The sequence below is a fragment of the Phocoena sinus genome, chromosome 8, assembly GCF_008692025.1.
Source record: "Phocoena sinus isolate mPhoSin1 chromosome 8, mPhoSin1.pri, whole genome shotgun sequence".
Classification (NCBI taxonomy): Eukaryota; Metazoa; Chordata; class Mammalia; order Artiodactyla; family Phocoenidae; genus Phocoena; species Phocoena sinus.
Genome location: NC_045770.1, coordinates 11,989,437 through 12,003,346, shown reverse-complemented (window position 1 = coordinate 12,003,346; position 13,910 = coordinate 11,989,437). Strand labels below are relative to the sequence as shown.

Here is a 13,910-nt window from a genome sequence, read left to right as displayed (position 1 = left end):
GAAGCTTAGGAAACACTGAAGGCAGTTCTCAGGGCAGGGATGCCTCCTGGGCCCAGTAATTAATAAACCAACAAACACCCTGAAGTGGAGAGGCCGAGGGGAGCGCAGAGGGCAGGTTCTCCCCACGCCCATCCTTGCCGTCAGAGAAGGGGGCCGCCTCCAGGGCCGAGCAGGCAGCAGGTGGTCCTCCTGGGACTGAGAAGTCTCAGCCTCCTCCTCCGTCCGCTCTCTGTCTCCTCCTCTGGCCCCCGTGGTCTGGCCCTTTCTGTCCTTTCTTGGGGCCAAGCCCAGGTGTGGGATGGGACAAAACCAAGAAGCAGGTGAAATACGTACGTCGTTCAAACATTTGAATTTGTTCCGTGCCCCTGCCCCACTGACGACACCTCGGACCCTCCTCCCTCTCTCTCCATCAGAATCTGCTCCCTGGAAAAACAGGACGTGAAAACCGTACACCCGAGGCACTTGCACCTAGCAGGGGGAGGGGACTGGAGATGTACCAGGTTTAGGGCACGGTGCATGGTGGTGAACTCACATCGTCTCCCTAAATCCTCACCATAATCCTCTGGTCGGTATTCCATCAGCTGCCTCCCACAAGATTTTAAAGTGTCGCCCCTGCTGGGAATATTAACATTTTCCAGAATCAAAGCTTGCAGCCCAGGGAATCAGCCAGTGGAGAGGAGGGATGCCCGTTGACATGATTATTTATTCTTAATTTTTGATGCAAAGGTCCTCTGTGTCCCCTGCAGACCCATCCCTTAGGCGTTTGTGTCCTTGTCCTGCAGACCTGTGTAACCCCTGCTGTGCCTTTCTCAGCCTCTCCATCCTTTTCCTCCCCGCCCCACCTGGCCCCTGGGTCCCAGTCCCAGAAGCCAGTCTCCTTCCTTCTTCCTAGAACAGCCAGCCTACTGGGTTTCACATCGATCCATCCCATTGCATACTGAGCGAGACTAATAGGTTCCCCAGGTCCCGCTCAGCCTTGGCCTCGACAGGCAGACTCGCTGCTGGGCCAAGGGTCCCTCAGGAGAGGAGGGTCAGGGTGGAAGTGGAGGGGAAGCAGGGAGAGAGCAGCTTTTAACCCTTCTGGTGGCAGCTGCCTTTGGCAAATCCCTTAGTTCCATGAAACAGATAGAGGTGAGGAGAACGACAATTGGAAAATACCAAACTGCACTGAAAAACTCTAATCTTCTTTATGTAACTAAACCACTTTTCCTCTTCTGCAGATGCTTTCCTCTACCTAGAATAAAAAAAGGATCCTTTTCCGATTCATAAAGACTCTCTGGGCTGGAAAGACATCGACATTTTTGTAGTTCAGCTTTCCGACCCCTGGTTTCATTCCCTCTACAACCGTGCTCAACTGGGGCTTCAGTCTTTCCTTGACTACCTCCAGCAATGGGGGACTCACTCCCTCCTGATGCAGCCCACTGCCTCTTTAGATGGTTCCAACAGAGCTTCTTCCTTATGATAGCTAAGTGTGTCCCCCTGCGACTTCCATCCATTCATTATTTCTGGGGTTAGCCCTTGACTACAACTCAGGAGCAGGTCTGTCTTATGACAGCCCTCCCCCTCTTCCTCAGACCAGGCACACACTTCCTTAGTGGCTCCTCAAGTGACGTGGTGTCTGTCCCCACCTGGCAGTGCTGCTGCCCTGATCTGTTAGGATGCAGAGTCTCTCTCTTCCCCCAGAGGTCTGTGTCCAGTCCACCAGCAAGCACCGTGCCTCCCACCTCACGGTGGGGATGTGCCGAGGAGTTTGAAATAGGAGCCCTGCCTGACACTGTGAAATAATTGCAGCACGTGTTGTCTGTCATAATGCAGGCATATATGCCTAAGCATGTGCTGCCAGATGTTTCATATGGTCTATAACCAAGGGCTGTATTCTGTGAATTGGGTAATAAATCCTGTGTGAGTTGGGAGAAGAGAGAAGTGGGTGGGGGCTAGAGATGGGACAGAGGGTTTGGGGGAGGAGACGGGGCGAAGGACCGTTGGGATGTGAGTGAGTAGGGGGGATGGATGGAAGCCAGATTGGGGGGGGGGGCGCCTTCTGGGTGACAGACACTGTGCTGCTGACTTGCCATCCTCTGACTCCCGCTGTAAGGTAGTCTTGACGCTTATCCCACAGATGAGGAAATGGAGGGGCAGAGGGGCAGAGAGAATGGCTCACACTAGCTAACCTATGGGTGGTGCAGGAGCTGGGATTCACGGCCCACCTGGCGCTCTTTCTGTCACTTCAGGTGCAGTGCAGCCTGGGAAAGGGAGTGACGGGGTAGGAGATCCTGGGGACAGTTGCGGACCTCCCAGGGACTCGCTGCCCTTCTCCCCTGCCCTCCCCTGGGCCTTCCCTGCCTCCCTGCAAACAGTGTTGGATGAGAAGGGGAAGGGATGCTGCTTCCTTGTTTAAAAGGCACCAGAGCACCCCAAGGGGGAGCGGGGGGTGCAGCATGTGGGCATCTATTAGAGCAGGGTCCCCAGTTTCCCTGACACGTTGGGGCTCTTTTACCCGGGAGCTCAGTGCACCTGCCAGCTTTAACGGGATGAAGGGTCCCTGGGCTGCCTTTGCCAGGCTGCTCCGTGCTGTGTGTAATTGTACTGTCATTCCCCAGGCTTTTGTCTTCTCCCACTGAATCTCATTGCGCATCTGAAGGATCCCAGGGGATTTGGCCTCTCTCCCCGTCAGGCTCCAAAGATTCTCCCTGCTGCATTCCAGGCCCTATGGGGGTTCACACCCACCATTCCTCCGTTACTTATACCACCAGCTGCTCCCTTAGAATGTGTCCTGGCAGATCTTTCCTTGAGCCAAGGAGATGGCCATGACTTCAGCAGCTCCAGCTCTGTGGCCTCCCCAACCTCGTTGTCCTTTGATCGGGTGCTCAGACCTTTGTCCAAGTGGGAGTTTGCTTTTCCCATCATCTCTGAGAAGATGTGAATATTCTCTCCATTTTACAGACAGGACACAGTGGAGCTACCCCATAGGAAACCAGATTTTCAGGCCACCAAACAAAATAGGGATATCATTTGGGTTGGGTTTTTTTTTTTTCATTTTTATTGGAGTATAGTTGATTTACAATGTTGTGTTAGTTCCAGGTGTACAGCAAAGTGAATCAGTTCTACATATATCCACTCTTTTTTAGATTCTTTTCCCGTATAGGCCATTACAGAGTATTGAGTAGAGTTCCTTGTGCTATACAGCAGGTCCTTATTAGTTGTATTTTATATATGGTAGTGGGGATATGATTTGAACTTTGCTATAGACTTAGCTACAGGTTCCTGGCCTCTAAGCTCCTGAGGGCAGGGTCTGTGCCTGATCCATCTTCTCTGCTGGTGTCCTATTGGCCGGGTGCCGGGCCCTTAGGACAGTGAGTGCTGGATGAACAGACGTGTACCTTCCTCCCTCTTCCTTCTGCCTCACTGAGTCACCATTCCTGACCTTTGGGTTCTTGTGGGGATGAGTAGACACAAAAGAAGTAACACTGATTCTACGCATGCCAGTTCCAAGTGTGCTTTCACATGGGATCTCAGTGAGTTCTCACCTGTTATGCCCATTTTACAGATGAAGAGTGGAGCCTTGAAGAGGTTAGATGGTTCTCAAGGTCACACAGCCAGCGAGGGTTGACCCTGAGCTTGAATCCAGATCTTCTGCATCTGGGTTGGCAGGAAGTGCCCTGGCAGCATCAGCGCCACTCTGGATGGAAGCCGGTGGTGAGGGGCTGGGAGGGGCACCGATAGCAGCAGGGGGTCTGAACAAGCCTCTATTGAGGCCTGTTTGGGAAGGAAGGAAAGGCCAACCGGATGCTGGGCTTGCACGGCCTGGGTTTCTGAAGCCTCTTTGTGAATAGCAGGCCCTCCGGGGGCTCCCTGCTCCCTGATGCAGCCTCCAGCTCCTGGGACCACCTTCTCAGGACCTGGGGGACGGGAGTTAGGGGTTGACCCCACCTTCCGGAGCTCCAGTCTCCATCATGCTAGGCCCGTGGGCTCTACCCTGCTCCCTTTTCCTTGTTAACACGGCACACCAAGGCTTCCCCGCCAAAGCCCAGAGACGCGTGTCTCCAGGCCTCCCTGGGTTCTGTGCCTGATGCTTCCTGCTGCATTTTATCCTAAGAGGCAGTCTGTCTCAGGGGAAGAGGGTTGGATGGAGACGAGAAAATGGGGATTGTGGTCCCAGCTGTGCTCCCGGGCACATCTTGTCGTCTCTCTACAAAATGAGGGAGGTGCTACGAATGCTCTTCAGATGCCCCCCATCTTACCTTTTGGTTCTCAAGGGTCAGGAGGGGGCGTGACCTGAACGGGGAGGGTCATATTCATAACATCTCTGCATTTAATATTCCTTTAACCAGTACAGACTCCAGAGCACTGGGATCTTTGGTTAGAAAGCAGCCCTTCCCGGGCCATCCTCAGTGTGTGCAGACTGTGTCTGGGAGAGTTATTCCTCTCCTGCCTCCTGTTCGCCTCTGTGCTGTGGGATTCGAATACTTTATAGGATCCTTGGGAGGACTTGAATGAGATGAGCCATTAAAATGTTTAGCTCATTGCCTGGAACACAATAAGAAAAATGTTACTCTTATCATTGATTGGCTTTTGAGAGCAAATGCCTATAGGTCTCTTTCCATTGGAAGTCCTGCTGACTTCTCAGGAGACCTCCCACCCAACCACACACCCTCCTCCTGGCCTGCCTTTTCAGAGACAAAGCAGGATTAAGACCTTTGTGTCTCGGTGACGTCCTTCTGGAATCCCTCCTCCCGAATCCCTCCTCCCGTGTGCTAGAAGGCAGATAGCGAGGGAGGGGGGAGAGTCTTTAGCGCACAATCCCAGTCTTCTGTTTTGTTCTGCTCCCACTTGATTGCCTGCTGGAATGCAATTCAACACCTGTTCTTTCAGAATCATAATAATACCTTGTCTCAGTGCAGCCGTGGTGCTCTGAGGAGTTCAAAGGGTTTCGCTAGACCTGTTTTCTGGGCCTTGTGACATTGAGGGAATTGCTCCCCGACCTCCACCACGGAAAAAAAGGCTGGATGTAACATTTATGAGGGCTCACCATGCGTGAGGTTCTGGCCTAAGCACTTGGCGTGTTACTTCATTTAATCTTCTCCACAGCCCTGAGCTCTGGCCGCTGATATTACAGGCACACCTCGTTTTACTGCACTTCGCAGATATTGCTTCTTTACAAATTGAAGGTCTGTGGCAACCCTGCCTCAAGCAAGTCTGTCGGTGCCATTTTTCCAACAACATTTGCTCACTACGTGTCTCTGTGTCACATTTTGATCATTCTCACCATATTTCAAACTTTTTCATTATCGTTATATTTGTTATGTGATTGGTGATCTTTGATGTTACCCCTGCAAGAAGATTACGACCCACTGAGGGCTCAGATGATGGTTAGCCTTTGTAAGCAATAAAATATTTTTAAATTAAGGTATGTGCATTGCTTTTTTTAGACGTAATGTTATTGCACATTTAACAGACTACAGTACAGAGTAAACATAACTTTTATATGCACCGGGAAACCAAAAAATTCTTGTGACTCACTTTATGGCGGTGGCGTGGAACCAAACGCGCAGTATCTCCGAGGTCTGCCTGTATTCTCATTTCTCAGATGAGCAACTGAGGTCAAGAGACCCGGCCACGTGAGGTCACCCAGTGAGCAAGTGACCAAGTGAGGGGAAGAAACCCAGGCCTGGTGGGTCTCTGAACACAGGTCTTGGCTTCCGGGCAGCGCTGCCCCCAGGGCCGTGAGAAGGAGTTGGGGATTCTCTTGTCGGACTCAAGGGAGCCTCATTCTCTGCTTTAAAAGAGCATTCCCCAGGGAGTCGGGGTAGGCCTTGGGCGCTGAGGAGGGTTCTTTTCATTTGAGATGGGGTGACAGGACGCCCCAGAACTTAAGAGACTCGCTCAGGTTAGGATGTGCCTGCTTAACCAACAGGGGGCAGACCCGCGACCCTGACTCCGGCACGAGTCTTCGCTTGTCCTGCTTTGGCTCCCGTGTCTCCCAAGGCAGCGCCGAGGACCCTCAGGGGCTTTGTCCTCTCTTCCCCTGCAGGCCTTTTAAACCTCGAGAAGCTGCTCCGGCAATTCCTGATCTCCAAGGACACCCTCTCGGTCCGGATGCTGGATGACACTAGGGACCCCACCCCACTCCTCAAGGAGATCCGGGACGACAAGACAGCCACCATCATCATCCATGCCAACGCGTCCATGTCCCACACCATCCTCCTGAAGGTGGGCGCTGGGCCGGGCGGGTGCTGGTGGGCGCCGAGCGTCCTCCCCCTTCCCCTTCCCCTTCCCCTCCTTCTGAGCTGGCACTCTGCTCCCTTCTTGCCTTGGGCATCCTCCTGGGCCAAGGCTGAAGGAGCCCGGGGCTGGACTTCTGACCCTAACAAACCTCTTTGTGCTTCAGTTTCAATGGACGGCTCCTGAGAGCTAAAAGGAGAAAGCAGGGTGATGGCAATGTCATAGAAACATGTAACTCATGGTGCAACAGGGCAGCCACCAGCTGAAACACTGGCCGAGCCTAGACCTGCCAGGAGCTCTGTGGTCCAGGGGTTCCTAGGAGGGGCTAGGGTGGTGGCGTGGGCCACTTGGGGACTTGGGACAGAGGCTATTTGCCAAAAGGAGTAGAAGCATCTCCATATTTTGACAACCAGGGCAGTCACATCCGTGTGTATTACTGAATATCGGGCCTGTGTGTAATCCTTACACGTGTACTACAGTTCACCAAGTGATGTCATGTAATTTCTCAGTGTAATCCTCCCCATGACCACGTAAGGTGGGCCTGATATCTTCCCTCCGCAGATGAAGAAACTGAGACTCTGCGAGATGAGCAGCTTTGTCCAAGGCTCGGCCCTGTGAGGAGCAGAGCGAAGTTGGCATTGGTTCTCTTAACAGCAAATCAGCCCATTTCTTCTACCCCCCGGGACACAGAGGGGCAGGGTGCTAGCTCCTGAATCAACATATACACATGGAAATGGAGAGAGAGAGAGAGAGAGAGAAGTCAATACCTGGGGGTCCACTCTGGACAAATAGCTGCAAACTGCTGGGCATCCTTGGAATCACTGGCTCCACTTCCTGGGCTAGGCAAGCAGCCCCAGAAAGAGTAGACCGTGCTTCCAGGCTCCGCCATGGCTCTGGCAGCTCCCGCAGCCTCTCCAGGCACATTGGCCTCTTCTAATGCCATTTTAATTGCACATTTAATTGCAACCTGCCATCTTCCAGTGGGGGAGTGAGGTTCCTCATTAACTTCTGTGGAGCCATGAGGAGGCCGGCAGACACGCGATGATTCTCTCTTCCTCTCCTTCCCTCGCTGTCTCCTAACCTCCCCACCCCAGCTAGTTTTGTTTCAGAATTAATAAGAGATTAGAATGAGTTCTCTGAGTACTGCGGGCTGTCCCTTCAGCCTGTTGCTATAGTAATTTTCCACAGCTCCAAACCCACGTCTGCCTGTGTGGGTATACCCAACTCACACACTCAAACACAGAATTTTTGTCTTTCTCTTTCTTCTCTTATGTCCAGAGCTATGATCGAGGAAGTCATCAAAGACAGAAAAGCTCCTCTAAGTTTCAGGGCACGAGAGATAAAGGCTGAGGAGTCCTCAGGAAGGTGGGGAGTAGGGAGTGAGATAGATTTCCCTCAGTCCCCTTGCCAGGGGCGGGTTGGAACCTACGGTAGCTGGTTCCTACCTGGATGGTCCCCTGGTGGAAGTCTTAGGCTCAGCCCTTGCCCAGGAATATTTCATCGCTCCCAGGATATGCAGTTGCCTCCCCGCCTCTCTTTAATATGTGTATTTCATTGTTGAAATTTAGGAAAGTACAGAAAAGCACACACAAAAAAATAAACATCATTCACAATTCCATCACCCAGAGAGAACCACTATTAAATTTTGGTGTCTAGCTTTTCTGCCTTTACAGACACATTTTTTTCCTTTTCCAAAATTATTATCACACGACACACACTCTTTGGAAAGCTGTGTTTTTGTTCTACTTAATAACATGCCATGCATTTTTCTCATGTCATTGCATATTTTTCTACAAATATTTTAATGGCTGCATCATTTCCTGTCCCATGGATGTACCATAATTTATTTAACCATCCTTTATTGTTGGAGATACAGGTTGTTTTCAATCTTTGCTATAATAAATAATGCTGGGATGCACGTCTTTGTACATAAATCTTTATGCAAATTCATGAATATTTTCTGAGCATAAATTTCTAGGAGTGGAATTACTGAGTTAAAGGTATGCATATGCTTTTCAGGATTTTGATATGATTTGCCACATTGCCTTTTAGAAAGGCTGTAAGGATTTACACTCCCACCAGCAGCATACAGGTGTCTTATAGCACCCTTGCCAATACTGGGTATTTTCATTAAAAACGCCTTTAATTTTTTTTATGGCTGTGCATTTGAAGGAAATTTCCTTGTAATGATCATTATTAGCAAATGGTTCTGCTGGGTGCAGGCTTTCCTGAGGCCACCTGTCAGACTCAGCCCTTGTGACCTTGGAACCAAATCCATCAGTGACCAGCGAGGTTTCAGGAAACCCTGTTCCCATTTGAATTCCTAGCAGCCCCAGCAGGCCGGCCCTGCATCCGTCCTGGACTCAGTCCGCATGTTTCCCTGGAGCTTCAGACTCCTCTTTCACGGGGCTACAACCCGGCCTTGAGGGGCGTCAGGGAGGATGAACTCAGTGTGGGAAGCAGTGTGATCAGAGGATGTACAGAGCTTCTGGGAGTCTTGGTGTGCACTCCTGAGCCTGGCCCCAGAGCTGGACAGCGCTCCGCTGCCTCTTGATTTCAGGAAGATTTCCAGAGTAATCCCCTACCTTATTGAGCGGCTGTTCTGGCAACGAACTCCATGTTTACCCAGGATTCAGGTCTCAAAAGCCAAGGGTCTCTTGTCTCTTATTTTTAGGACATCAGATTTCACAAAGTGGATTTTAACCATCTGACGGTGCCCTCTCCCAGCCCCCTGCCCCCAGCCCATCCCTGTAACCCGGGAGCTCTCGCTGGACTAGGCAGTGGTGAGAGGCACGGACAGCGGTGGGGGAGGGAAGGGATGGAGGTGAGCATCGTGCCCACCATCTTCTTGGAAGTGGAGGAGGCAATGTAGCTTTGCTAGAAGAAGGAAGAGCCTCCCGTCAGGGTCCTTGGGCTCCATCAGGACCCCCCATGTAATCTCACCCCAGACATTTGTTTCCCATTGGAATGGCAGTGATATAATTACCCTGGCCTATCCTTCAAGGAGCCTGTGAAGGTTCCTGTGAGAATGCTTACAAAATTATTGGAGTGCCTTGCGGGGTCAACACGATGTAAGGGGAAAATTTAATCATCCCTGGCCTTGTATTTTCCTCCCATGCACCTCAGTAGTCATGACAAAAACGGTTTCCCGGGGGCCCAGGGCTGTGGGCTACATGATGCAGATCTAACCGACGGTCAGGAGGGATGAGGGCCCTGGGGAGAGCTGGGCTCATTATTTCCGTGATCTCCTTGTCAACTTCTATAGCACCTGTCACACTCCAAGCCAGGCACGCCGACAGGGAAGCTTGCTTAGGGGTATTTATGATGGCTACAAAGATCAGACAAAAGGAGACCCTTCCGAAGTCACAGCTCTCAACCGTGGGCTGAGACTTGCTGATGCGCTGTGACCAAGGGCACGTCCCAGGCGACTCGCTCCTCACTACTAGTAAAGGACCAGAGTCTGCAGGTGACTCACCTGTTTCCAACATTACTGCAGATTCAAGAATACACTTACGAGTCTCACTCACTCTCATCCTGCTAGGGGTGGAGTTAATTTGGGAATTGCCTACAACCCACGGACTCTCTGCTGTCTACGCCTCGGCCCCTAAGAGAAGCGTGTCAGTAGTTCCATCAATATCATAGCCCTCCAAGGGGAGTACGAGACATTTCCATTTATGAGACGCGTGATCTTCTGGACAAGTTGCACAGCCCTTGGTGCTTCAGCGGTCAGCGCTCAGCTGTCAGTGGGGGTGGTGAAGGAGTAATAGTGCCTACCTCATCGGGTGAACCCGAGTGAAATGCTTTCTAGTGCAGACTGAACACTGAGTGAGTGTTAGCCATTGGTATTGTTAATGGTTGTGGGGATGATTATTATAGTCTGTCTTATTATTTGTTTCATTTCCCGTAAAGTCACTTTGGTTTCCAGAATACCCAGTTATATCCGTGGGAATGTGTTTTACCTGAGAATATCAGCTACTAGGAGTGTCACTGCAGGGGTGGGGTGTGGGGGGGGAGGGGGAGGGACCTTCCTCTAGAGGCCAGGGTTTCTGTGCTCCGTCCTCCAAGGCCGAGGGCAATGTAAGAAACAATCCATCAAGATGTTCAATTCTGCTGGTGCTGAAGGGTAGTGGGCCAGACCAAGGGCGGACACTTGGAGCCCTCCCTGCTCACGCACTTCGAGCGGGTTTTTACTTTCCTCTCTAATCTCCTTCTCTTCCCTTTGCAGGCAGCGGAACTAGGGATGGTGTCAGCCTATTACACATACATCTTCACTAATCTGGTAAGACATTTTCACAGCTCACCTCCTTGGCATAGAGAGTATCATTAATTAGGGTCAGTGGGGTGTGACGGAATGAAGCCCGGGAGATGGGAAGTAGGGAAATGGAACAGAGGAGCAGAAGCCAGCCAGAGAGGCAAGGCATCTGAGAAAAATGGAAACCCAGGAGCCACTGGGATTCTCATCCCAACAATTCTTAGCCTGGAGAGAATGGAAATTTGGGGAATCTAATGCCTCCATTCAGATGCCACCAGCAACATAGCACTGAGCCCTCTGATGGATGCTCTCCTCTATAGGTCCAGTTACTGGCCTGCAGTCCAGTCTCTACACTGCCAGACCCTTATGCTGGCTGGCTCAGAAGTAGGAAAGCTAGAGCACAAGATGTATCGAGTCCTATGTACAAAGGTGTTATAACTGGATACACGTCCAGAGGCCATTTTTGCCAAATCCCCTTGTTTCGCAGCTGAGAAGTCAATTCTGTAGATATTTTACTGAGTCAGGTTGGAGCGCTATTTTTGCCATGTACCATCTGTGTACCCTTCAACAAGCACTGAGCCTTGTTTTCCTTATCTGTAAAATGGGCATAAGGACAGCTACGTTCTGGAGTTGCCGTCATTTCGAAATGATGTAATTTAATCTGCGTGTATTTTGAAATTGTAAAACATTAAGAGATGTGAAAGGTTGGTGTGAAGTACAGACACACTCAGTTAGAGAGTAGAAAGAACCTCAGAGAACAGGTTTAAAAAAATTATAACTTTTTGTTTTGAGATTATTATAGATTCACAGGAAGCTGCAAAGATAATACTGAGAGGTACCATGTACCTTTAACCCATTTGTCTCTAATGGTTACATCTTACATGATTACAGTAAATATCAAAACCAGGATATCAAAATATCAAAGCTATTAAGACTTGTGTAGATGTGTATAACTCCTACTGCAATCAGGATACAAAATCTCATTACCACAAAGATCTCCCTCAAGCTACCACTTTATAGTCACACCCACTTCCCTTCTTCCCACCATCTCTAACCTCTAACAACTGCTACCCTGTTCTCTATTTCTAAATTTTCTAATTTTTTATAAATGGAGCATGAGTAAATGACCTTTGAGGTTAATTTCTTTCACTCAAAGTACTGCCCTCAAGATCCATCAAAGGTGTTACATAAATCAATAGTTTGCCCTTTAGTATTGCCGAGTCAGATTTCTTGGGTGTGGATGTACCAGTTTCCTTAACTATCCACCTATGAAGAGACATAGTTTCCAGTTTTTGGCTATTACAGATAGAGCTGTTAGAAACAGTCATTCAGAGAAGAGGTTTAATTATTTTATGCCTTTATTTATTTTATAAATGCACGAGATATCCAGATCATTTAAGTAGCCCCTTCATCCAGACGTGCTTTGATGTAACAGGAGCCGGGCCAGGCATTCGGGATTACAATGGGAATAAGAAACCAAGCCGGCCCAGGAAAAACCTATTGCAAGGTACCTGTCCTATTGCATAGCGGCAAATTCTATGAGACGTGTACACAAAATGCTTTAGACTCTAGAGCAGGGGTCACTTGCTCTACCTGGAGCGGGCAGGAAATGCTTCATAGAAGAAGGGGCCTTTAAGTTACACCCTGAAAGACAGGTAGGCTTTTTCCTAGACAAACAAAGAAGGAAAGAACATTCGGGGGTAAGCAACAGCTTATTCACATACCTGGAGATTTGAGTGACTTCAAACGTATGGACTGCGCCAGGAATGGGTGTGCCAGTTAATTATTATTCATTTGTAGCCATTCATGAAAGTAACCTACTTAAAAGATGTAAGGCAGGTATCAATGCAAGATCATTGCTGTGCTTGGGGAGCAGAATTCAACCTCACCATTATGACTCTTGAATCTTAAAATGGAAAAGGTTACCTAGAAGTTAAGCCTTTCTTGGCCAACACAGGTGGTAGGGTAACCTAGGTGATTGTGCAGTGTCCCTTCCGGGATTTAGGGGCCAGGTCTCCTGAAATGTCCTGAGAGGCTGAGGAGATGCCTGCCCAAAGAGACGAGCTGGGATTCTGTGGTCCCTGTTCTTGTCCAGCTGTAGTGTCGTGAACAGCCCTTTCTTTGGGCTGCTGTGGAATTGTTCCCCCTGCAGCATCCTACAGGCCTTTGCTCTCAGGGTTGAAAGGCCCCTCGAAGAATCCAGTATAGCTGCTTTTCTGGTGTAGGGACTCCCTCCACGGCAGGCTTGCCCCACCACAAACCTGCCTGTTCCATTGTTGGAATTTTTCCACTGAGGTCTAGCATACATATAGAAGGCCACACAAATCATATGTACACAGCTGAATGAACGTTCTCCAGGTGAGCACACCTGTGTCAGCAGCACCCTGATCCAGAAATAGCCCATTGCTAGAACCCCAGATGTCCCCCTCACGCCCCCTCCCAGTCACTACCCCTCAAAATGTAAAGCACAAGGAACTTCTTTGTTTGCTTATTTATTTATTTTTTCCTATCTAACACTGCTGTTGTAAATCACAGCATTAACATGGAAAAGGGTAGAAAAGGATTAGACTATTCCCAGAGCAATGCAAAATCATTTGCCTAATGTAAGGAGGCATCTGGGGGAGCCCAGCAAGTTAGCAGAAGAATAGAGAGAGATGAAACTCCAACTGTGTTCCATTTGGGGAGCCTGGGAAGTAGAGGGGAGGAGGGGGAAAAGGCAAGCCAGGGGCCACCTGCCTTGTGCCCACCTGCCAGGGACACCCCCCATGTCAGTTAGCCAGGGCAGCAGAGGAGGAAGGAGCGGGGCAGCAAGGAGTCGCGGGGGTGTCTTTGCAGATTGAAGGAGGCTAGTCTTTTGGAAGATAAGTTCCCAGGACGGTAATGAGAATAATGCGCGGTTGCCTGGCCTGGAGATGTTTAAGAAAGCGTCACCCGCGCTGCAACCCGCCACTGCCTCTTCTCAAACATGGTGATAATGATTGTGATGAGGAGACTTGTGGAGAAAGCACTGGCCCGTGAAGTCAGGAGACCTGGGTCAAGTCCCCACCCTGCCTTATACTCACTGTGTGACTTTGGGGGAGTCACGTTGACTCTCTGAGCCCCAGCTTTCTCCTTTGTAAAGTGGGGATAATAAAATCTTACGGGGTTGTTGTGAGGATAAAGAAAACTGCAATATAAATTGCCAAGTACTGTATGTTTTGAAGGCATTGTATTTTTTTAATAGATCTTTATTGGAGTATAATTGCTTCACAATACCGTGTTAGTTTTGGTTGTACAACAAAGTGAATCAGCCGTATGCGTACATATATCCCCATATCCCCTCCGTCTTGTGTCTCCCTCCCACCCTCCCCATCCCACCCCTCTAGGTCATCGCAAAGCACCAAGCTGATCTCCCCGTGCTATGCAGCTGCTTCCCACTAGCTAACTATTTTACATT

General features: G+C 49.8%; 1 protein-coding gene across 1 annotated transcript in view; it reads left to right on the top strand.

The window, feature by feature from the left end:
- GRIK4 (glutamate ionotropic receptor kainate type subunit 4) overlaps positions 1 to 13,910 on the top strand; it is a 307,625-nt gene that overhangs the window by 157,533 nt on the left and 136,182 nt on the right. The window contains exons 5-6 of the mRNA XM_032640427.1: positions 6,032 to 6,210; positions 10,448 to 10,501. Coding sequence (XP_032496318.1) covers positions 6,032 to 6,210; positions 10,448 to 10,501 — 233 coding nt within the window. The remainder of the gene's footprint in view (positions 1 to 6,031; positions 6,211 to 10,447; positions 10,502 to 13,910) is intronic.